The sequence below is a fragment of the Plecotus auritus genome, assembly GCF_963455305.1.
Source record: "Plecotus auritus genome assembly, chromosome: 6".
Lineage (NCBI taxonomy): Eukaryota > Metazoa > Chordata > Mammalia > Chiroptera > Vespertilionidae > Plecotus > Plecotus auritus.
The window spans coordinates 16878486-16903670 of record NC_137773.1 but is presented as its reverse complement, the minus strand read 5'-3'; the positions used below and the strand labels follow the sequence as shown (position 1 = coordinate 16903670).

General features: G+C 46.0%; 2 protein-coding genes across 4 annotated transcripts in view; both read left to right on the top strand.

The window, feature by feature from the left end:
- ITK (IL2 inducible T cell kinase) overlaps positions 1–5421 on the top strand; it is a gene marked incomplete at its 5' end in the record, with an annotated part of 49451 nt that extends 44030 nt beyond the window's left edge. The window contains one exon of the mRNA XM_080672687.1: positions 5308–5421. Coding sequence (XP_080528813.1) covers positions 5308–5379 — 72 coding nt within the window. The 3' untranslated portion in view covers positions 5380–5421. The remainder of the gene's footprint in view (positions 1–5307) is intronic.
- Positions 5422–15783: 10362 nt separating this feature from the next.
- CYFIP2 (cytoplasmic FMR1 interacting protein 2) overlaps positions 15784–25185 on the top strand; it is a 120406-nt gene continuing 111004 nt past the window's right edge. For 2 of the 3 annotated variants that reach the window (XM_080671609.1, XM_080671607.1), the window contains exon 1: positions 15784–15914. The gene's annotated coding sequence lies outside the window, so the exon portion shown is untranslated. Of the gene's footprint in view, positions 15915–16209; positions 16340–25185 lie in introns of those variants that run through there. The other variant, XM_080671608.1, reaches the window with a different exon arrangement.

Genomic DNA, 25185 nt, shown 5'->3' with positions numbered 1-25185 from the left:
TTGAAAAACGATAGAATACTTGGGTTTTGTCTCAGCATTGCCCTGTCTTAGTCATTAATCTTAGACAATTCTCTAAACCTGTTCTTTCTTACTAGTAGAGAATTACATAATGCTTGATTTGTAAATTCATAGAGCTAAGTTCATAGATCTTTTATAGTCAGAAGCAAAGAAACAACAAACAAGGGCACAAAACAAATCTAGTTATTTCACAAGGGCTAAATGCTATAATAATTATGATAGATAACATTTATTTAGCACTTTTTTCTCTTTTTTAACCTGGTAAACATTATTGTTTAGAAGTTTTAGATTTACAGAAAAATTGAGCAAATAACAGAGTTCCCAAATACCTTTTCCCCTCTGAATGACATTTTGCATTAGTGTAGTATATTTATTTATTTTTATTTTTTTAATAAATCTTTATTGTTCAGATTATTACAATTGTTCCTCTTTTTCCCCCCATAGTTCCCCTCTACCTGATTCCCCACCCCAACCCACCCCATGCCCTTACCCACCCCTCGCCACTGTCTTCATCCATAGGTGTAAGATTTTTGTCCAATCTCTTCCCGCACCCCTCACACCCCCTTCCCCCTGAGAATTGTCAGTCCACTCCCTTTCTATGTCCCTGATTCTATTATATTCACCAGTCCATCCTGTTCTTCAGATTTTTTATTCACTTGATTTTTAGATTCACTTGTTGGTAGGTATGTATTTGATGTCATTTTGTTGTTCATAATTTTTATCTTTACCTTTTTCTTCTTCTTCCTCTTCTTAAAGAATACCCTTTAGCATTTCATGTAATCCTGGTTTGGTGGTGATGCACTCCTTTAGCTTTTTCTTGTCTGTGAAGATCTTTATCTGACCTTCAACTCTGAATGATAGCTTTGCTGGATAGAGTAATCTTGGTTGTAGGTTCTTGCTGTTCATCACTTTGAATATTTCTTGCCACTCCCTTCTGGCCTGCATAGTTTCTGTTGAGAAATCAGCTGACAGTTGTATGGGTACTCCCTTGTAGGTAACTAACCGTTTTTCTCTTGCTGCTTTCAAGATTCTCTCTTTGTCTTTTGCCCTTGGCATTTTAATTATGATGTGTCTTGGTGTAGTCCTCTTTAGATTCCTCTTGTATGGGGTTCTGTGCGCTTCCTGAACTTTTAAGTCTATTTCTTTCACCAGGTAGGGAAAGTTTTCTGTCATTATTTCTTCTAAGAGGTTTTCAATATTTTGCTCTCTCTCTTCTTCTGGCACCCCAAAAATTCAGATGTTGGTATGCTTAAAGTTGTCCCAGAGGCTCCTTACACTATCTTCATATTTTTGGCTTCTTTTTTCTTTTTGTTTTTCTGGTTGGGTGTTTTTTGTTTCCTCATATTTCAGATCGTTGGTTTGGTTCTTGGGGTCCTTTGATCTACAGTTGAATTTCTGTATATTCTTTATTTCAGACAGTGTATGCTTAATTTCTGACTGGTCCTTTTCCATTTTTTTGGCATTCTCATTAAGGTCCTTGAAGGTCTCACTAAGCTCCTCGGAGGTCTCATCAAGTTTCTCGGCAGTTTTTAGAAGATTCTTGAGTAACCTTATAAATGTGGTTCTGAACTCTATGTCGTCCAGTAGTTTGCTTTCCTCCATTTTTTTCATTCGTGACATGTTTCTTTGTCTCTGCATTTTGCTGCTTCCCTGTGTTGATGGAGTGGCTTTGTGTGGTAGGTGACCTATAGGGGCCAGTAGCTCAGCCTCCCCAATCACCTCAGGTGGACGCTCTTGGTACACCCCTTTGTGGGCTAAGTGCAAAGTCTTGGTGTAGTTTAGCCTTGATTGCTATTGGTACACTGGGAGGAATTGACCTCCAGGCCAATTGGCTGTGAGGACCTGCTGTGTCTATAATGGAAGAACTGCTGCGCAGGAGACACGCTTATGGTGCAGGACTTGTTTCTGTGGGGCTTTGGTGCTCACTGAGTCTGCCTCTTGAATGTGTCACTTATGGATGTGAGGAGTTGAAATCTGGTGTCTCACACTGACCACTAGGTACACTGGCTTCTGGATCTCCAATGGGGTGCATGTCAGCTACTGTCTGAGGGCACGCAGCAGGCATTACAGCGAGAACTACAGTTTTCTCCTCTTTGCTTGGGGTTTGGAGGTTTTGGAGCTGTCTGACCCAGGCTGCAAGTTTGTTAGGTTAAGCTGCAATAGGGCAGGTCATTCATATGCTAAAGCCGCTGCTTGGAGCTTGGGTGGGTTTGTAGATTGTGCTGGGCAGGGTCTCAGGGCATCACTAGTCTAGGGCGTGGCAAACAGCAATGGCTGCCAGTTAGCCGGCTCTGCGTCTCCGACCATGTCCCATGCCCCAGCACAGTAAACAATTATTCCTGCACGCAGCCCTGCAAGCAAGACACCCTCACTTTCCGACCCGACAGCAGACAGTCCAGCTTCTCCCCGTAGGAGTTTGGGTCCCCCGCATCTCCCCCAGAAACTGGAGTTCGGAGTAATTGGGAGCTTGTCTCCGGGTTGAAAAAAGCAACGCTCCCAGTCGCCCGTCACCAGCCCGATTCGCGCGCCTCTGTACCTCTGTTTTTCAGTGCTTGTGCACCTCTCAATGCTGTTTTCTCTTTCCTTCTAGTTGTAGAACTTCTACTCAGCCAGCTTTCCTGTGGTTCTGGGTGATAGACGTTTTGTCTTTTAGTTGTAGTTTTGAAATTGTTGCGCGAGGCAGCAGTTTTGGTGTTTACCTACGCCGCCATCTTGGATCCCCTCAGTGTAGTATATTTATTATAATTAATCAACCACTATTGGTACATTATTAACTGACATCAATCATTTACATTAAAGTTGACTCTTTGTGTTGTGCAGTCCTATAGGTTTTGAAAAATGTATAATATGTTACGGCGGGGGGCCAGATATGGCGGGGATCTCCCTTTTCCACGTCCAGCACGGAAAAAGAGATGAACCGGTTCTGAATGGAGGCAGCTGGGGATTGAGAAATAAAAGAAAGAAAGAGACCAGACACTAAGATAGAAGGGAAAAGCTGGGACCGGGTGGGACTACCGTCCTCTCTGATGGAGGGACAGGGACCCAGAGCCCACACAGTGTGTTTATTTATATTCCCAAATACCAGGAAGTATCACCAAAAGTTAGGATCAAAGGAGATTATTTGCATTCTTGAGTAGGCCCGAGCATTCCTGGTGTTTGACTGGATTTACATATCAAAGTCACACTCCCCGACACCTGGGCTGACGTGAAGGCCAAGCTGATAACACTCTTGCCTTTTTGGCAAAGCGTGTTCCCAGGCCACAGCTCTGCTTGTCGGCTGACAATAATTAAAGTAATGCCCATGTGCTTTCCCAGGGGGCCCTCTACAATATGTCTCTACCATTATAGTATCATACAGAATAGTTTCACTGCCCTGAAGTCCACCATGCTTCACCTTTATTTTATTTATCTTTTCTCCCCTTCTCCCCAAAATCCCTAACATCTATTCATCTTTTTATTATCCACGTTTTGCCTTTTTAAGAATGTCATCTAGTTGGAATCATACAGTGTATAGCCTTTCCATATTGAACTCTTTTACTTAACAATATGCATTTAAGATTCTTCCATGTCTTTTTGTGGCTTGTTCACTCATTTATTTTTGTCACTGAATACTATTCCATTGTATGGATATACCACAGTTTGTTTACCCATTAACCTACTGAAGAACAACTTGATTGCTTCCAGGTTTTGGCAACCAGGAATAAAGCTGTTATAAACATTTGTGTGTAGGTTTATGTGTGGACATAGTGTCAGCTCAATTGGGAAATATCCAGAAGTGTGATTACTGGATCTTATGATAACAACATCATGTGTAGCTTTGTGAGAAACTGCCAGACTGTCTTCCACCGTGGCTGTACCATTTTACATCCTCACCAGCAGTGAGAACTCCGGTTGCGCCACATCCTTACCAGCATTTGGTATTGTCAGTGTTCGTGTTGTGGATTTTAGCCATTCTAATAGGTGTATAGTGGTATCTCTAAAACAGGTGGTATCTTGTTTTAATTTGCAATTCCCTAATGACATATGATGTTGAGCATCTTTTCATACTCATTTGCTATTTGTATATCTTCTTTAATGAGGTATCTGTTTAGATCTTTTGCCCATTTTAAAATCAGGTAATTTGTTTCTTGCTTTTAAGTTTTTGGGTGTTTTTTTTAAGCTATTACTTTTTTATTATTTTTTTAATTCTTTATTGTTGAAAGAATTACATATGTTTCCTTTTCCCCCCACTGACCTCTCCCAGCCCACCTCCCAGCACAGGCTCTTGCCACCGCCCGCCCACCCCCCCATTGTCTGTGTCCATTGGTTATGCTTATATGCATGTATACAAGGCTTTTAAGTTTTAAGAGGTCTTTGTATATTTCGGATATAAATCCTTTATCAGATGTGTGTTTTGAAAATATTGTCTCTCAGCCTATGGCTTGTCTTCTCATTCTCTTTACAGTGTCTTTTACAGAGTGGACGTTTTTAAATTATAACAAAGTACAACATCAATTTTTTCCCTTTATGAATTGTACTTTTGGTGTAGCTAAAAAGTAATTGCCAAACCCAAGGTCACCCAGATTTTCTCCTATGTTATCTTCTACATTTTTTATAAGTTTTACATTTAGGTTTTTGATCCTTTTGAGTTAATTAATTTATTTTTTAAAATATATTTTTATTAATTTCAGAGAGGAAGGGAGAGGGAGAGAAAGATAGAAACATCAGTGATGAGAGAGAATTATTGATCAGCTGCCTCCTGCACATCCCACACTGGGGATTTGAGCCCACAACCCAGGCATGTGCCCTGACCAGGAATCGAATCTTGACCTCCTGATTCATAGGTTGATGCTCAACCACTGAGACACACCAGCTGAGCTTGAGTTAATTTTTGTGAAGGATATATGTATGTGTCTAAAATCATTGTATCGAATATGGATGTCTAATTGGTCCGGCACCATTTTTTTTAAAATATATTTTATTGATATTTTACAGAGCGGAAAGGAGAGGGATAGAAAGCTAGAAACATCGATGAGAGAGAAACATTGATCAGCTGCCTCCTGCACACCTCCCACTGGGGATGTGCCCGCAACCAAGGTACATGCCCTTGACCGGAATCGAACCCGGGACCCTTCAGTTCGCAGGCCGACGCTCTATCCACTGAGCCAAACTGGTTTCAGCCCGGCACCATTTTAAAAGCATATTTTAAAATCAGCAGAGGGTATTGCTGGTGAAGTCTAGTTTGCTTTTGGAATTAGCTATGGCACACAAGTACAAGGAACTCACAGAGTTCTTTTCTTCCTTCTCTAGAAACCTGAAGACCGGCCACCTTTCTCCAGACTCTTCAGTCAGCTGGGTGAAATTGCAGAATTGGGACTTTAGCAGAGACTCGGCTGCAGATCCTGAGCCGGAAGAAGTCCTCCCTCCACAGAGCATTAAAAGCTGCCACCAGCTCAGGACTCCCCAGGGGCAGCTGGCCTCTGGTGCCAGTCCCTGAGCTGCCAGGGAGGCAGCACCCTGACAGAGGCTGGCACTCGGCCACCAGCAGGAGGCTAAGCCAATGAACTGGGAGCCGGGCCAGGCAGTGGCCATATCTCCACCCTCCCCCCAGCCTCTTCTCTCGGGTGGTGCACAAACCTCAATCCGACAGCTTTCAGGCAACCTTTCTTGCACTTCTTCTTAGAGAAAGAGAGTGGGTAGGACTCTGGATTGTTATTTTATTATTATTATTTTAACCATGGATCTAAGGTTAGTGGTCAGGGACTTTTTATTTGACCTGACAAGACAACACAAAATCCCAGGGGATGGGGCAAGAGGAAGAGCAGCATGACTCCTGATCAAGGAGAAGAGTGAGTTAATTCAGGTCAGAAAGAGTAAGCTCCTCGCTGCCATGCTGTCAGCCACAGCTTCCTGTCACCGCGGAGGGAGGAGCAGCTGCTCACACCAGAGGCCGGATATTCTGAGAAGCCGCTTTATGAGGTTTTACTCGGAGTACACCACCACCTTTCTCCTTCAAGGCAGCCTTATGGATTTGGGTGGACAATTCTGATTCCACGGTTGGAACGTTGGGTATCTGGTGTCTGGGCAGAAAGAGGGCATCTGATGGTAGGGAACCCATGGAGAAAGACCTTAGATTGTTACCGCACCAATGCTCACCTTTAGTACCGAGCCAGGCAGGTGACTATGCCTCCCTCCCCTCTGCACAGATCGCCTGCAGGCATCCTAGGAGGAAATGGTTGCTTTTGAACACAGACTCTGACTGAGGACTCTGTCACCTGCCACCCCCGCCTCCAGGAATCAGGGCCCTGTCTGCACTCTTCCATCAACAACAGAGGGCAGCATTGTGCTGTGCAGCATGGCCTTGCAGAGAAATAGAAGCCTGTTTAAGCCCTAGAAATTCACAGCTTTACAGTTGAGACTTGAAGTCTCCCAAAGTTCTGGGAGAGGAACAAGGGGTCTGTTCTTTCTCAAACCATCTGGATGGAAACCGAGTCAGGCACTAAGTGGGGTGCTCCTGTAGCAATGGCCACTGTGGATTGAGCCCCTAAATATGCAAAGTGAATATGTACTGAGCTATAAGCCTTCTCTGCAATTCACCCTGAGTTCACCCCAATTTCGTGAGATAGTATTATTATTCCCATTCTACAGATAGTAAAACTGAAGCTTTAAAAAGCCAGGTCACCTGCCAGAAGCAACAGAGCTAGGAAATATAAAGGCCAGGATTCTAGCCCACAGCTGTCTGACTCCAATGCACAGTTTCTTTATTCCTTGTCAACACTGTCTTTTACAGAGGATGAAAGGGATTGCAGAGGAGGCAAATGCAGCAGAGGGGAAAGGCAGAGAAAGCCAATGAAGACATAAACAAAGCACCACCAGAAAATAAGGTTGCACCTGTGGTTGGCACTGTAGCCCTCCCACTCGGAATAGGATCTTCTCTTTCCGCATCTGTAGCCTCCCTTTCATCAAAGTAAACGAGTTTGGACTTACTCAGTTAATTAACTCTTTGATTCACTCAACCCACCAGAGCCATGTTGCACACAGCCATTTATAGGCGAGCTTCAAAGCAGCTTGGAAAGGCTCTCCTGCAGAAATGTGAAGGCTCTTTAATTATTCCAATGTTGAGCTGGCTGCAGTCTTCCGGGATACTTTGTGGGGAAAGGTATTCCCTGATGTAAGAGGGTGTAATTTTCCTACAGTGTTTAGACAAAACTCTTGGCATGATTGTTGGATGGTGTTGCAATCAGCTCTTTCTAACCCATGTGACATTTTGACTGGCTGGAGATGCAGATGTTAGCTATCATTATTGTGAAACTGGGATCCCCAAGATAAACTCAATCATTCAGAAGATGATCTTACCCAACTTATCCAGAATCACCCCTGTGTACTTTTTTATACATTTTCTTTTGGAATCCTTCTTAGAGAGGATTTCTCATCCAGCCTAGAAGGAAAACATCAGCATTGACAGATTTCTGTGGTCTGGTTAGAAAACTCCTCCTTGCATGGTATTATCTTGTCCAGGCTCAGAGTCATTGGGGCCTTAACCAAAGGTGTGGGGAGAGTTCACCTCCCACTGCCCTATCCTGCAAAATGGGCTTCTGGCCTGTTTTTATTTTCAGTTTTCTAACATTTTGAAAATGGTGCCATGTGTTCCCTGGAACACCCTCATACAGGGTTTGGGTTCTGGGTGCATTTTATCGTTCTTGCCTTTTGTATCTTTGGAGACTATGTATTTATATATTCATAGGCTGGATATTTATTAGTGTACAGTCACTGCTAGTGTTCACAGTAAAAATATTACCACTATCTCTTACCCGTCATAAAGCACACAGAGTTAAAGGTTGAGTCCAGCAAATAAAGCTGTCGTTTTAATAACTAGAGTGTGTATGGCCTGGGTTTCATATTTGTCCAAATGTCAAACAATCACAGATTCTCCTTAAATAAACATGGTTAAATGATTTCATGTTCCACAGACAAATAAAAACTATATGTCAGTCAACATTTGTTCAACAGGTAAATATCAAATGCTTCCTATGTTCCTATGACATGCTGTGCTGAGAGCTGCAGAAAAAGGCACAGTCTTTGCCTTTAAGAAATGGTAGGTGGGGGGTGGGGAGAACGGGGGTCCTAATATATGGTGACAGGAGAAGATTTGACTTTGAGTGGTGGGCACATAGTGCAATATACAGTTTGTAACATAGAAACCCACACCTGAAACCTATATGTTCATGTCGATCAATGTCACCCCAATAAATTTAATTTAAAAAAGAAATGGCATGTCTGTTTGGAAAGGCAGACATATAAACAAATAAAATTATGTATAATATAGCATTAGAGCAACAACAAAAATGTGGTTAAAGAAGAGAAGAGTTCAGAAAACTGGTGGAATCTACACTTTTAATAGAGGAAGGTGATGTCACCTGCTGCCTGAAGTGTGGTCTCTGGACCAGAAAGAGCAGCATTACCAGCTTGTGAGAAATGCAAATTCTCCGGCTTCACCAGGAGACCTGCTGAATGAGAATCATCATTTTAACAAGATCCACAGGAGATTCTATGCACATGAAAGTTTGGGAAGCACTACCATAGAAGATATAATGTCTGACTCAGTTTTGAATATGAATTACTTTTTTTTAAGCAATTCGGCAGAAATAAGATCAATACTTTCCAGATAGAGGGATAGAGGAAGCAGAATGTATTGGGAAGCTATTATCAATTCACCATTGGTGTGTGCGCCCATGCGCGTGCGCGGTTGTGTGTGTGTGTGTGTGTGTGTGTGTGGTCTGGGCAAAGGTGAGGATGATAGAAAGGGTAGGCAAATTGAAACCGAGGCTATAAATATAGGCAAGGACCATGTTACAAAAGACAAAAAAAAATTGGAACTCTATCTATAGATACAAAAGATATCATTGAGCAAGGAGAGAAAGCCAAAAATTTTTAAATGTGTTTTTATTGATTTTTTAGAGAGCAAGGAAGGGAGAGAGAGAGAGAAACATCAATCAGCTGCCTCCTGCATGCACACATCCTGTCAGAGGACTGAACCCACAACCTGGGCATGCGCCGTGACCTGGAAATGAATCATCAACCTTTTGGTGCATGGGACAATATTCAACCAACTGAGCCACAGTCGCCAGGACAAGAAGGCCAAATTTGTGTAAAAAAGGAGACATATGTACTACTATTTGTAATACTTCAAACAATTAAATAAATAAATAAATAAATAAATAAATAAATAAATAAAGAGATCTAAAAGCTGGAAGAAAAAAAAAAACGTATTCTGGCAGCAGCATGTCGAGGGAATTTGAGAGAGGCAACCTGGTGGAAGAGAAACCAATTTGGAGATGATTTCTGTCTTGCTCCTAGTACCAGATTGTTGTTCATACTCATTCACTGTCATCTGCTCTGTGGGAAACGTGGAAATTATAATTCAGTCTGCAGTCACAGTGGACAGAAATAGATGATCTTCCCCTCCCTCTTAAAATCTCAGGGATATGAAAGCCAGGTTATTATATTTTGGGTGAGTTGAGCTTTCCCTGTACCTTTCAGTTCACCAAATGCCCATGTCCATCCACTGCAGGAACCAGTTCAGGCTCCAGAGGACCACTAGGCACAGAAGAGAAAGCCTGTGGCTTCACGCCATCCTTCATGGGACTCCCCTCTGGCCTGGCTCCCACTGGCAAGTGATCCAGACAGGAAACTTCTAAAGGGGGTAGGTGAACAGACTGCTTCTCAGAGCACTTATCCTGAAGACCCTGCTCTCTCTGGAATATTCCAAAGCTCTGAGGTCCACCACTCTGAAGAGGCAGAATACACTCTACTCAGCAAGATGGGCAGTGTACACTCACTGTGGGAGGGTATGTATGGGCAGAAGGAGCTGTGGATTCCCTTGTCAGGGGCTCAAGAAGGCAGTCTGAGGATCAGGAAGACAGGGTTGGAGTTGAAGCGTATTTGCACAGAAAGCACATATTTTCATTTAGAGTGTATGTTTATTTGCAGGGGCTTTGAGGGAAGTGCACCGTAGCCTGCTCCTCAGAGGCACCCCTTGGTGGCAGCACTGTGTGTGTGTGCATGCGTGTGCATGTGCATGTGCATGTGCATGTGCGTGCGCGTGCGTGTGCGTGTGCGTGTGTGTGTGTGTGTGTGTGTGTGTGTCTTCAATGACTTTGAGGTTCTCCCCAAGTCGTGGTACGTAGTTGGCTTGGGAAATAACAGCAGCATACACATACTGCTAGAAGGAGTTATAGAGATCATTTATTTCATAAGTGGTTACCATTCACTTGCTATTGCCTAGCACTGTGTTAGGTGCATAAGATGAATAAGGTATCAGTTAGGAATCAAACACATCACACTTACATTAAGCTCATCCAAGCAGGGCTGATTTACAAAAGGACTATTTAAAAATAGTGTGGGCCCTAACTGGTTTGGCTCAGTGGATAGAGCGTCGGCCTGCCGACTGAAGGGTCCCAGGTTCGATTCCGGTCAAGGGCATGTACCTTGGTTGCGGGCACATCCCCAGTAGGGGGTGTGCAGGAGGCAGCTGATAGATGTTTCTCTCTCATTGATGTTTCTAACTCTCTATCCGTCTCCCTTCCTCTCTGTAAAAAAATCAATAAAATATATTTAAAAAAAAATAAAAACAGTGTGGGTCAGGTTTAGGAGAACCACAGGAAGTGGTACAGAGGAAAATAACAGCCACAGAGCAGTTACCACACCAAGGCCTGAAGAGACAGGAGGGGAGTGGTCATATGAATGTGGAAGCAGAGGGTCAGTGGGAGAAGGCGGCCTTCAGAGAAGAGGACCTTTAGTAGGGACAGAGGAAGCCCCAAGCAGCATCCCAAGGAGGAACCCAGAAGAACAAATATGTTGACCCCGCAGTCCTCCCTTCACTCCATCAACTGCTGAGGCTTCTAGTTCACCAAACCCACTGGAGGCCAGAGGGCAAGGAAACCCTAGTAGGGAAGTCCACAGAGATCAGCCTCCAGGGGAGACAGCAAGGCGAGGAGAGTGGAATGGTCTGGAAGAGTGAGAGACACCAACCTGTCTGTTCCCAAATTGCATGGTCTCAACCATTCTGTGGGGTTGACTGTAGGGCCACCTATGCTAGCCTGAGCATACAGCAGCACCAACCCCATTTTACCTCAGCTATGTTTTTACATTCCAAACCCATTTGGAATATGCTCAGATCCTCCTTATCAGTTCTTATCCAAAATTATTAGAAACAGTATGTGTTTAAATAAAGAAGAAATGGGGGGGGGGAGAAATAAAATGTTCTTTGCTATAAGTTATGTGTAAAAGAGCTGACCTTCAACGGAGGCCAATTCTCTGGAAATTGTGGGAAATGAACAAAGTGAAGGAAGACAGCAGAGAAGGGAGGGAATGCATTTCCAAATGGCCCAGGATGAAGCTGCAACGTTTCAACAGCTAAACATCCTCAATATCCTGTATAATAATCACATCAGCTGAACAGCAGAACGACCAGCAGAACAACTGGTCGCTATGATGTGCACTGACCACCAGGGGACAGACGCTCAATGCAGGAGCTGCCCCCTGGTGGTCAGTGCGCTCCCACAGGGGAAGCACCGCTCAGCCAGAAGCCAGGCTCATGGCTGGCGAGCACAGCCGTGGTGGTGGGAGCCTCTCCAGCCTCCACTGCATGAGGGTGGTAAGGAGCAAGGGGTCCCGGATTGCGAGAGCCCCGGACTGCGAGAGGGATGTCTGACTGCCAGCTTAGGCCTGATCCCAGGGACATCCTCCTGGCCCAATCCCCCCGGCAGGTGGACATCCCCCAAGGGGGTCCTAGACTGCGAGAGGGTGCAGGCTGGCTGAGGGACCCCCCCCCCCCCAGTGCATGAATTTCGTGCACTGGGCCTCTAGTTCTCATCTATAAAGAAACAGACTCACAGATGCAGAGAACAGACTGAGGTTGCCAGAGGGGAGGAAAGTTGGGTGCTGGGAGAAAAAGGTGAAGGGATTAAGAAGTACAAGTTGGTAGTTACAAAACAGTCATGGAGAAGTAAAAGTACAGTATAGGGAATATAGTCAATAACTTGTATGGTGCCAGGGGGATCACTTTGCAAAGTACCTGATTGTCTAGCCATGATGCCACATACCTGAAACTAAGACAAAATAATATTGAATGTCAACTGTAATTGAAAAATAAAATTTAAAAAATCAACTTAATGTGTAAAAACAATACCTTAAAAATATTTCATCTATAAAATAATAGGGTGACTTCTAAGGATTTTGTGAGGATGAAATGAGCCCATCAATGTGCAGTAGTACTTAGCATAGAGGCTGGCTCAAATGAACATCCAATAAATTTTAGTTTTAAATATATTCTTTAACAACTTTTTTTCCAGATTCAATGAAGAAAATGGGCAATCCAGTTTCCTATGGAAAGACCAGGGTCTGGGTCCAGCTGGCCTTGAGCAACCCTGCCCCTCTTCAGGCCCCAGTTCTTTCATTTGTAAAATGAGGCAATTTTGAGCAAGTGGTCAGGTTTGATCTAATGGACGATGTAAATTGTGTAACTGGCCATTAAGTTTGTCTTTTCCTGGTAACTACACGAATGTTAACTACATGGACCAGATGTGTGAGCCTTCTGTAGCAATATAGATTTTTTTTGGTATTATTCACATTCTCTCCATTGCAAACCTTTTTCCGTCTTCCTTTTAAAATGTATTACTCATTTAAAACATTTAAAAATAATGCATCTCTATAATTTGCATTAACTATGGTTTTGGAATAAAGTGGCATATTAATGAATATATGGATTCCATTGGGGCTATAGAAAATTTTGGTTACAGACAATGAGGCTGTAGAAAATTTTGGTTAAGAGCATGAATTTTGATTTCACTACCTGGAAAAGTTATTTAATCTGCCTTAGTTTCTTCTCTTACAAACTGGGGGTAATAATTATATTTATAGGATAACTGTAAATATTAAATGAAGTCATGCACTTGGTAAATGTTAGCCATTATTATTAATATCAGTACTTTTTATTTCTCCTTCCAGAACCAATTCTTATGCCCATTACATATACACCACTATTGGTTTCTATGAAGCAGAGTCTGCCAAAGGATTTTATTTCTTTATTTTTAATATGTTTTTTATTGATTTAAGACAGAGAAAGTGAGAGGGAGAGAGAGAAACATCAATGATGAGAGAGAATCATTGATCGGCTGCCTCTGCACTCCCCCTACTAGAGACATGCGTTCTGACCGGGAATCGAATCGTGACCTCTTGGTTCATGGGTCAATGCTCAACCACTGAGCCACACCAGCCAGGCCTGCCAAAGGATTTTAAATGGAGACCTAGATGTCCTAAGTCATGAGGCTTTTCTAAAAACAAGGCAATATTGCCACACACAGAAACACAATGCGTGGGACACAGATTTGTCAGTGGTGCAGCACGTCTCACCTGATAGCCACGGTCCTCTCATTGCCAATGTTGCTGACGGGTTGGACATGAAGGAAATCTGAAGGCAGTATAGATAGACGGCTACACATTTCACTGGCAACACGTAAACTAAGATTTCATTTTTGATTATTCATTCAACCCCCTTTTACTGAACTCCTATGAGTACTAGTCTCTGAGGATGCAGTGGGGAGCAAGATGGACACATCCCTTCTCTTAGGTTTTATGTTCTACTGGTGGGATGAAGGCAGGTATGTCAATAATTACAATGCAGCATAACAAGGGGTATGATAGAGGAAGCCCAGGGAGCTATAGACAGCTGACTTTAACCTACCCCAGACAGGGAGGGGAATTGGAGGAAGCGACATCTAAGTAGATACCAGAAGGATGAGTAGAAATTGGGCAGCAAAGAGGGGTAAAGTATAGAAAGGGGAGGGGAAGGAGGACAGACCATTCTCAGTAAAAAAAAGCCCAGCTTGTACAAAGGCCACAAGAGAGAGCACAGCAAGTTTGGGGAACTAAGAGATTCCTTTCAGCTGAAGCAGAGCAAGCTTGTTCACAGGCGAGGTACATGCCAGGTCATGAAGATAGCCTAGGCCACGGTAAGGAGTTTGGGCCCCATCCTGAGAGTGTGGGGAGCTAGTAAAGTGCTTTAAGCATGGCAAGGCGTGTCCTTTGTTTTAACTTAAAGGATTTCCCACATTCAGAGGGACTTTGGAGTGTATCCAACCACTTCACTCTATCGAAGGGGCACAGGGTGGTGGAGTGAGTTGCCTAAGAACGCTCAATTGCAAAACCAGGACCAAAAGGCAAGGCTCTGAACTTCCCACACAGTGGTGACAACAAGACCATACTGCTTCCCTTCTAAGCAAATAGCATTCGGGGGTCAGAAAATTAGTTTTGCCTCAGATCTCACCAAACATATATGCAATAGTCCCTTCTGTTTTTAAGCAACTTGTTCCTAAAAGGTGAAAAGACAGGGAAGGAACCACAGGGAGAAATACGTCTTCCAGAAGCCTACACCATTCACAACAGTATTTTCTTCAGAATGAAAATCCATTCTCTCCTTGTCACATATTTGTAATCACTGGCACTCAAAATCCCCAGGATCACAGTGGAAAATGAAAAAAAAAAATTTTTTTTTTAAAGAGAGAAACCTCAGTTCTATTTTCAAAGCCATCCTTCACAAACCCTCCCACAGTTTTCTCACATGGCATCAGGAGCAGAAATGCATGAGTGTATATATGTATATATACACCATCCTTTCTAAAAATAGCCATTTAAATTAGAGTGATGTAACATCAAACCACAGAGGATCATGATATCTGAATGCTTGTGAACTGGTGTGAGATCAGTGAGGACAAAGACTGCCCAGCCCTTGAGTAACATGGCCCCTCTATAAATAGCCTCGGATAGGAAGAAGGAGTGATTAACTATACATCTGAGGGCCCTAGGCAAACATTTCCGAATGGTTCCCTTAAAATAGGACGTTATCCCTTAAATCTAAAAACATCTTAAATTGTCTCAAATGCTTTCGAATTATTGGCCCTGTGAGGTAGGTATGGCTCCTGAGAGCTATGGTGTCATCTCAGGAACAGGTAGTGAAATGACTTACTCCAAGGTTAGGATTGGGTGTGGTCTGCGGACAGCCCTAAGTGACCGATTAAGCCCCGAAGAGAAGGTGCCTGTCCTCTCAGTTCCCTCTTGGGCTTTGCCAGGAATTATTGCATGTCACCATATCTTTTCCTTTTTGTCCATTAAGCAATTCTTCCTGAATGAGCTTGAGGCAAGTCCTGCTTAAGAGATGGCAGCCTCAGGGAGTCAGGTCTCAGGAACTGAAAAGAAGGCCCCTCTTGCCAACCCCAAGGTGTTTTTTCTATCACTTCGCCCGGTTCCCTTTCTTCACAGAACTTCTGGACAAGCGCTAACTGGACAAGCGCTAGGTTAATGCATGTATGTCTCTCCTGGGAGATAAGTTCCAAAAGGGCAGGGACCCCGTCGTTTGTACACATACCCAGCTCCTGGCACTGTGCTTGGAACAAAACTGGTGCTCAATGCATATTAGGTAGACAAATGAGCACTTGGAAAAAATGTGAGATCAACAAGATCCGAGTGGAGCCCAAAGCTTCTGCCCTCCCGCTGCTGCAGGTGTGGATCCAGGCGCGCGGGCCTGGGGACAAGTGCTCCCTCTCTTCTTCCCCAGAGCAGGGTGGCTGGAGGTAGCTGGGGAGGGATCCCGGGGTGCAGGTCTGGGATGCGCCGGTCGGCAACATAGAGGGGCGCACCCCGAGCCCCTCGCCGCAGCCATTTCCTGCTCTTTGTGTGACAGCCTAGCCGGCGAGGGGCCGACACCCGAGGCGGAGGCGGAGCCGCGCGGGAGGAGGGGCGGGGCCGAGGGCGGGGCCGCGCGCGCAGCCGGCCGACCCGGGCCGGCAGAGCATCCTGCGCCCCGGCGCGGGGCCCCGCGGTATCCTCGGGCTGCTCCTCCGGACCTGCCGCAGACCCAGGTAAGCGGCGTTCGCAGGCCCTGGGGCCGGCGCGGGGACCGGGATGCGGCTGGAGACGGCGATGTGGCCATGAGGATGCGCGAGGGGTTGGCGCCCCTTCTCCCAGCCTGCGGGGGGCGCTCGGTGCGGCGCCCCTGCTAGCGCGGCCTGAGGGCCCCCGGAAGCCCTAGAGGCTGGGCCCCAGGTTCCGCGAGGCCCCCTTTCCCCTCTGGCCCACCCTGGGCCCCGCGGCGAGGACACCCTGCAGAGAGGCGCGGGCACACGGAGGGGCTGGGGCGCGGCGGCGGCGGCGGCGGCAGCGGCAGCAGCAGCAGGTGCGCGGCCTGGACCCGAGCTGCTGCCGGTGAGGAAGCGACGCTGATCCCGAACACCGGAGACACCTGCAGCGGCCGCGGTCCGGGCGACGGCAACAGCCCCGCGCCCAGGTGCTGCAGAGTTCCAGTCTCTATCTCTGCCGCCGCGTCCACCCTCACCTCCCCCAGGGCTAGGGGAGCCGCCTGGGCCCGCCTGGCAGCGGCCTTGGGCACTCTGCGTCCTGCTGTGAACCTAAGATGGGTGGGGCGAGGGGGCGTAGCGGCGCTGTGTTTTTGTGTTTGTTTGTTTTTTGGGGGGTGCTTTAATGAGGGAGGAGGCGCGTCTGACCTGCTTTGAAGCTTCCAGGCCTCCACCGGCAGCTCTCTCTCACTCCTCCCGGCTAGCTGGGGCGGGAGGTGGGGGTGGGGGATGAGGGGGGAGGGGTTGAGTGGGCTGACTCGTGGGGAAAAGGTTGGGTTGTCTTGAGCTCTGAAGAATCAGGAAGATGCCCACCTGTCTGTTGTGGTTTCAGCTTTTCAGGACAGCCCTCCCCCTGGATGGTACACACCACCTATATGGAAAGCAAGAGAAAGGGGCGCTCTCCGTTTTGGAGTGGGGGCGATAAGAGTAGGGCTCTCTGTACAGAGAACCCGGCAGGGAAGGACACAGCTGCCCAGGTGCCCTCTCCAGCCCAGGGATTCTGACTTTGAATTAGAGTTTTCCCGGCACAGCAGAAACACCAAGGGCCGATGGCCATCAGCTCCCTCTCCAGCCAGGCCAGGAAGGGGGCAAGGATATTTTCCTGCTGCCTCCTGAGTTCTTGTGCTCCCATGGAATGAGCAGGGAGATTGGGGCAGCCCTGTGGGCATGATCAGGAGAGTGCTGGTCCCCACACTCGCCCTTTCCACCTCCTGCCTGTGTCCCCTTTAGCACAGGGGTCTTACCTTTCTCTTGGGCACAGGTCCTATTGGCAGATACTGGTGAATCTGAAGATCACAGATGGTGGAGGCTAAAAATCTAGGTCCACATCCTCGGGCAGGATTATTAAGGCCTTAAGGTGTTCTCTCCAGCATCAGCTTCCGCTGGGACCCTCTGTGAGGCCTCCCACCTCCACTTCCACCCAGTGCCCTGTGCTTCCCATTCTCCTTGTTTTCAAGAAAGGAGCCAGTGACCATGTTTATCCTCAAGAGCTAAATACAAAAGAATTTCCCATTTCACACAGAGCAGGTGCTTTGATGTCATTTGACCAGAAAGGAAACAGAGGAGGAGAGGCATTTTAATGGGAAGCAAAGCTTTTGGTCAAATACTTGATAGCTCTAATGGTGGGATGTCAGGCAGTGGCTGGAAGTCAGAGTGGGGAGCAATTTTGGGGAACAGCTTCCTGAAATGACAATACATAGCAGCTGTCAACTCTGTTTGCTGCAAGGGCAGCTTTGGCCCCGAGGGCAAAACTACAGTAGCAGTGTATATGTGTAGCTGGTCAGGGGTTACTGTCACCAGAAAGCGTTTGTTGAGCACCCAATGCCCACTTGAGGGAGACTTTCTCCTTGGCACTGGCTGCCATCTGCCAGGATGGCTACTAGGCCACAAGAAGAATGTGTGATTACTTATAGAACCAGTGTCTCTGGCTAGTTGTGCATGCTGAGCCTCCAGCTGGGGGCAACAGCTCTCTGCTCACTAAGCTTCTTTATTATATTTCCTGGCCAGTTCTGACCGGTTCTGTAGGCACCCAAGCCTGCTTTGTTCAGTCCCTGCTGGAAATGGAAAAGGAAAAACTTGCTTTAGGCATTAGGCCAAGAGTGGGGGATAAAAACCAGCAGGATTGAAGAGTTTTCCTCAAATCAAATCAGGCTGGCCCAGAGAAGAAAGTCAATGCGAATTTTAAAATGTGGGAAGGGCCCCCAGAAAACACGACAGGTCTTCTCTGATGAATCGTGCCCTCTCGGGGTGCTCAGTGGGCCTCCACCTCTGTCATTGACCAGCGAGCAGAATCAGTTGATGAATAGGCCACAAGCTAATTAACATTGGGAACAGTATCCCTGGAAAACTGTGCAAAGCTCCAGTCTCCACGTTTGAGGATCAGCCTACACGCTCAAAGGGCTTTCTTTGGGCCACTGTTGGCCCCAGGGTTCCACCAAGGGCTTCACAAAATGGCCTTTTGTAGCCTCCATGTGGCCACCATAACAATGAGTCTATTTCTTTACTGGCAAGTATTAATTATTCACTTGCAGTTGATGAAACTAGACGTCAGTCACCTCATTGGAGCCTTTGTAAAAAGGTCTTTGGTCTTGTTGTTCTAAGGAGCAAAGCCATGTGTAGGGGCTAGAGAGGATGGGCCCTGCGTTTGTGGTGGAGGTGGGACAAGGGGGTGGAGCATGCTGCTGCCTACTGACTGGCCAGGTGGCAGGCCAGCAGCAGTGGGGTAGGAGCTGGTACTTCCTTGGATGCTCTTATTAACTGAGGGATGCGTGAAAGTGCTCAGTAGAGTGCCTAGCACATGGTGCCATTATATGTATAAATTTATTGTTCATCGTCTCTCTTACATAATCATTAAGAATATGGCTCGTGTGTGTAATTAACCCACAGCTCTTTTTTGTTTGTTGGTTTTGTTATCCTCACCAGAGGATATTTTTTTATTGACTTTTTAAAGAGAGAGTGGAGGGGAGAGGGAGAAACAGAAACATCTATGTGAGAGAGGCACATCGATTGATTGCCTCCCGCATGCGCCCTGACCAAGGCCAGGGATCAAGCCTGCAACCTAGGTATATGCCCTTGACTGGATTCAAACCCGGGACCCTTCAGTCCGCAGGCTAACACTATCCACTGAACCACACTGGCTAGGGCTTAACCCACAGCCCTTACCAACTCCTCTACCTCCAAAGCCTTCCTGGATTTTGCTTTTCCCAAGGGAGTTGGTCTCTGTTACCAGGAAACCGAGCCCCAGGTTTACCTGCAAAAGGTAGCCAGAGGAAAGAGTGATAAGACACAGTGTCAGTAAGGGCTTCAGGTAGGAAGTGCTCTTGAGTAGCACTCTGAGGTGGGTATAATTTGAGTAGGCAGAGAGAGGGGGAAGGGAATATGCTGAGCAGAAGCCCAGAGGTAGTTCTCACATTTCGACACGGGTCAGGAAGGACCTCTTCCTCTGTGTGCATTCAGCATTTTGCAACCAACCAGGTATGTTGGAGGCACGCTTGGCTTCTCGGGCAGACAGAGCAGTACAGTGGACTTAGGACACAGGCCTTGCTGTGTTGCTTTCAATCAGCCACTGGCTCTCTGACTTTAGAAATTGGACAATGGAAAGCAGCCTGCCCAGCCTGTTACTTACCTGTCACCACAGGAGCCCAAGATGAGATAATGTCTGTAAGTCCCAGTCTAAGAAGAAAAGGCCATGGGAAGAGAGAAGAGAAGGAGGTTCCGGAATGTGTGCTTCTGTTGGCTGGCTGCCCTTCATTCCTAAAGGAACAGTTTATTAATTCTATATTGTGTGTCCATTTGAGAGGACAAATCTGTGGCCTCTCTGTACCATCGCGCTAAAGGGAAACTGAAAGGCATTTTGTGATTCACAGACTCTGTCAAGGCCCCTGGATGGCCTTGTCTGTTCAAAGACACTTCAGATTTCAGTCAGTGGGTGTGGGACACCTCCCAGGGTGCAGAGAATTTGGATATTGGCTTCCTAGCTGTGGCCTTTGTGCGGAGGGCTGTGTTTGATGTTCCTTAAAGGATGACCATTCAGGGCATACTTCTTGGACCCTGGTAACAGAGGAGAAAACAAATTGGCTGCAAATTCTTAAAAGAAACTTTTTGAGAAGACAGCTTGGGTTCAGGCAGAATTTCTTGCAGGGATCTTTCTGGCTGAGTGGCATACATGGCCTTCTGGAGAGATGCCCAATAAAGACCCAGTGATGACTTCATCAATAGGCCTTTTGATTTTGTGTTTGCATCATCATTATGTCATTTTACAGCAGTAGTTCTCAGACTTCCGTCTCTTCATGGGATGGAGGGATGATTAGTATGTCCAGGTTGTATGGTCCCTGTCTTCTGAATAAGGCAGGAGATGAGGTCTTATGCAGAAACTAAAGGTGGTGGAGTGCTTAGGAGAGTTCAAGAGACTTCCGGAGGTTCGGAGCAGCTGCCTCTGTGGGTGGAATAAGAAATCAATGGGGGATGAATGAGGGGATTGTCTAACTCCACTGAAGGCCCAACCAGAACCAAAGAGCATCTGCAGGGCTGGCCCTCATAGAAAACACTCAGTAACTCAGTATTAAGTGAAGGTGTATCTGAGAACGATTTTGATTTGTGCTTTTAAAATGTGATACCTTACGACTGATTTTGGTCTACTAGTATATAACGGGAGAGACAAGAATTCAACACTGAGGGTCAGCCATCAACCTCCAGGTGTGCTCTTTCACATGGAAAAGAACAATGAGGTTCTGCTTTTTATGGATGGAGGTGGAAACTATGACAGAAGAATTTTGTAGAGGTCTCTTCAGATTCTTACAGTAATAAGACTTCCTTAGATATGATACCTTAAGGACTATGATGTTTTACATTTTGTGTTATTTTCTTAACTAGAAGACATGAATTTTGGCCACTGACTCATGCATTCAACAAATTATTCCTGAAGTGTTAATTAAGCAAGTAATGCCTTGTATGTGCCCAGCTCTGTAGTAGTTGATATCCCCAAAAAAAGATGACTTTGGGTGATCCACTTCATTAGTAAAGTATAAAACAGTTTATAATGCAGTAGGAAATGATGGACTCTAGACTGTAAATGGTATAGGAATCCAGAGAAATGAAGGCTGTGATGGAGCTCAGCTGGTCACACCTTCATGGAGACAGTCTTCCTTGAATAGGGCCTTGACAATAGTGAGGGATAGGATTTGAGAAGGGGAGAAAACAGCCCAGTAGCGAGTGGAGAGAGTTTGAGCAAAGGCACAAAGTAAGAATGTCCATGGGCAGGTTCATGGCACCCTAAACACCCTGGCCACAGTGGCCAGTCCATGTTGGGGAATGTGATTTTTACAGAAGCCCTTGGGATGGAGTGTCCCATCTATAATTAGAGCCATTTGCTTTTGAGTTGGAAAGAAAAGCTCAAGTCCAGTGATTCCTAACTGGTTGGAGCAATATTGACATCATACTCACAGCTATTCCCTCCCCCTAATGCTGCCCCAATTTTCTCCCACTTACGGAAAGAGATGAGCACACAAGCAATGATATCATGGGAGGACTCTGAGCCCTCCCTCACACATAACGAAAAGCACCTTGTTTGCAAGCCTCACTCCTTAAACCGTTATTAGTACAAGGTGCCACAACAACCTTCACAACAGAGCTTTCGACAGAGAACCAACACCAGGTCACCCTCCATATTTTACAGTCAGGGAAATTGCCCTTTTACAGTGAGTGAAAATGTGATTCAGGACCTAATCAGTCTTCACGCCGAGCCACCTTCAAGCTGCAACTTCACCTCGACGGAGCTGAGGTCTGGGTGCTCCGATCTGGTAGCCAAACCCAAAGTCTCGGTCTTTGTTTCCCCGCAGGTGCAGTGGCTTCCCTTTTTTGAGTTTTAGCAGGTGCCTCTGAGAGGCAGCTCCTCTCCCTGGATAAAAGTCCTATTGGTGTCCCTCGTGTGGTGGTTTGTCTCAGGCCCCCCGCGGGAGCAAATCAGCAAGCTGCCTTCGGTGGCATGACCTCCCTCCTCCCCCACCCCAGGAGGCTGGTTGGGTGATCAACAGAAAGTCCACCTCAACCCTGACAACAGGAAGCAGCTGTAAATCAGCACATGCAGTGGCGAGCCCTTTAGCCCCACCAGGATCTTTTCCTTCGCTGTTAACAAAGAGGAGGGTAGGCCTTCTCCAGAGGCCCAAGTCCAGGCTGACAGCCTTCTCTGCTCTGATCTCAGGTCCCCTGTGTGGAGAGAAACTGCAGGTGGCAGGGCCTCTGGTCCCAGAAGATCCAAAGTGAGGCCCTTACTTAGCAAAGTCTGCCTAGAGACAGGGCTGGGGAACAGGCCAGATGTCTGAACTGCTGGAAAGGAGGCCTTGGGTTGCTGTCTTTTAAAGTAAAATTTAAAATTTTGATCAAAGCGATGCATGCACATGCTTTAAAAAAAATCAAATGGTATTGAAAGACGCATAATGAAAAACAACCATCCAGTGCCCACCTCCTCCCAGAGGCTGTGGCTTTTAACTCACCATTTGTTTCCAGTAGTTGCCTCCAGATCTTTAAATGATACACTTGCACTGCTGTTTCTTGATTTATCTATTCTATGCACCGTATCCTTACTTCCTGCTGCGATAGATGAAGATTTTGCTTCCTTACACCATCTCCCGCCCTCCCCTGCCCCCATCTCCCAATACAGAAAGAGCTCTATTTTAACTGAAATCCTTTGTAAAGTGTCCACATTATTATTCTTCTTAAATATATTTGTGTTGATTTCAGAGAGGAAGAGAGAGGGAGAGAGAGATAGAAACATCGGTGATAGAGAATCATTGATCAACTGCCTCCTACTGGGGATCGAGCCTGCAACCCAGGCATATGCCTTGACCAGGAATGGAACTGTGACCTCCTGGTTCATAGATCAACGCTCAACCACTGAGCCACACCAGCCGGGCAAGTGTCGACATTATTAAGATGTGTAAATGATGATCACAAAAGAGCCAAGTAATGTCCTTTGACTCCATTTCCTTTCTTACATGGCTTTTTGCTTTATCTCAGAATTAGAATGCATTCGCCCCCCATTTCTCACATCCCCCCTTTTTCTTTTACAGTCTGTCATATCTGTTATTGTATCAAGTCCCCATCGCAGGAAGTCAGTGTTAGCCCCAGCGCTGCCCCTAATGACCCAAGTGACCATGTACACAGTGCTCCTCATCTCGAAGCCTCAGAAAGAGAGTTCAGGTGGGAGGAGGAGAGCTGAGACCCACCATCTTCTCACCAAGCCTATCACCCCACCTCAGAGGGGTTTACTGTCTGAGAAGTCTCTCTTCCTGAGCGGGGCAGCCCCAGCACCTGACAGGTGGCAGTGCACATAACAGGCGGGGGGAGAGGGGCTGATTTGAGCCCTGCCTGTGGTGGTCCAGCTCACCCTGCAGCCTTGGGGGCTGCCCCTTGGGGTTAGCATGGGTGTGTCTGCTGCTCTCTTTTTCTCCCCTACTGTCACCTTTTGATTTTTACTCAACACAGTCTCTGCTTATAAGGACAGATTCAAACTCCTCAAACTCCCCAAGCTCCTGCTCCAGCTTCATCTCTCTTTGTATCACTCCTGCTTATGTACCCCAAATTTCCCCAAAGTAGTCATACAAATACTAACATTTTTTTGGTAAGGATGTTATTGAGATATAGTTCACATACTGTACAATTTACCTATTTAAAACATACAGGTCAGTAATTTTTAGCATATTCACAGAATTGTGCAATCATCTTTATGATCAATTTTAGAACATTTTCATTACCCCAGAAAGAAACCTTGTGCCCTACAGCAGTACCACCTATTTCCCCTAGTCCCTACCCCTGCCTAGGCACCCACTAATATACTTTATGTCTCTGTAGATTTGCCTATTCTGGACATTTCCTTTAAAAAAGCATATTATGCTGCTTTCACTTAGCCTAATATTTTCAAAGTTCATCTGTGTTGTAGCATATTTTCACATTTCATTCCTTTTCATGGCCAAATAGTATTCCATTGAATGGCTATACCACATTTTATTTACTCACTCATCAGTTGATGGACATTTGAGTTGTTTCCACATTTTGGCTATTACAAATAATGCTGCTAGGAACATTTATGTGCAAGTTTTAGTGTGGATGTATATTTTCATTTCTCTTGGGACTACACCTAGGAGTGGAATTGCTGGCATATAATGGAGCTCTATGATTCAAATATTGAGGAACAGCCGAACTGTTTTCCAGAGTGGTTGTGTTATTTCACATTCCTACCAGCAGTGTACTCAGGTTCCGATTTCGCATCCTCACCAACACTGCTAAGAAGCCCAGGGAGTTAGTTCCAAGGAAGGAGCCATCATGTCGGAGAGGGGAGGGGCCTTGAAGGATGAGTGAAATCAGGACACACAATGATAGAGGGAAGAGATTTTATTTCATAGGTAACTGTTTACTAATTATGGAAGCTTTTCACTTTAAGTGCTTGAATGTTAAAATTTGAACCATTTTGATGCAGATCTTTCTAAAGTATAAGCAGCTTCTTTGCTATTTATATTCCTTCTCCTACTCCCCAGCTTTGAAAAACCTGGTGTCTTGGACATAGCAATGCCTTTCTTGATGTCTTGGGTTCATCCACTCATGGAACACAGGGTTCAATTGAGTTATGAGTGTGTGCTCAGCCCTGTGCTGGGAGCTGAGTGTGAATTAGACGCAGTGCCTGCCCTGAAGGAGTTTATCAGTGAGGTCAGGAGTGAAAACATGCTAAATCATATAATAAAGTATTATAGAAGCCGTGGAAGAAGAAGCATGCTAGGTTCAATGAGGAACGAGGGAGAAAGTGGATTCAGGTGGGGGAGGGGGTCAGAAAGGCTTCCTTGGGAGGTAACCATTTTCAGTCTCTCCCAGCTCTGGAATCATTCTGGTAACATATGAAGTATGTTGAGTTCTGTTGTAAGTCGTGATATTGGTGATACTTCTGCAGACTGTTGAAGTGCGGAGAGTTGTCACTCCCTCACTCCATGGCTGAGCTACATCTGTATGGTTCCTCTCCACCTTGTGTAGGTCTGTCTCCTCTCTACAGGCCACCGCGAGGCTTGGCTGCTCTTGGCATCCGGCCTGCTTCTAACCTGCGACTTGTTTTACAGATTGGTACAGGTAACACTCTGCAGGTGGCTCCAAGTGGCCCCTGTGGGCTTGGATCCACAGGTCTGACCACTGGACAAGAGGGAGTGTTCCTCTAAAATTCACTGCCTGTCCGCACAGAATGAGCTCCGTGGTCCATTTTGGTGCACTCTTTGGAAGTCTTACAAGATGCACTCAA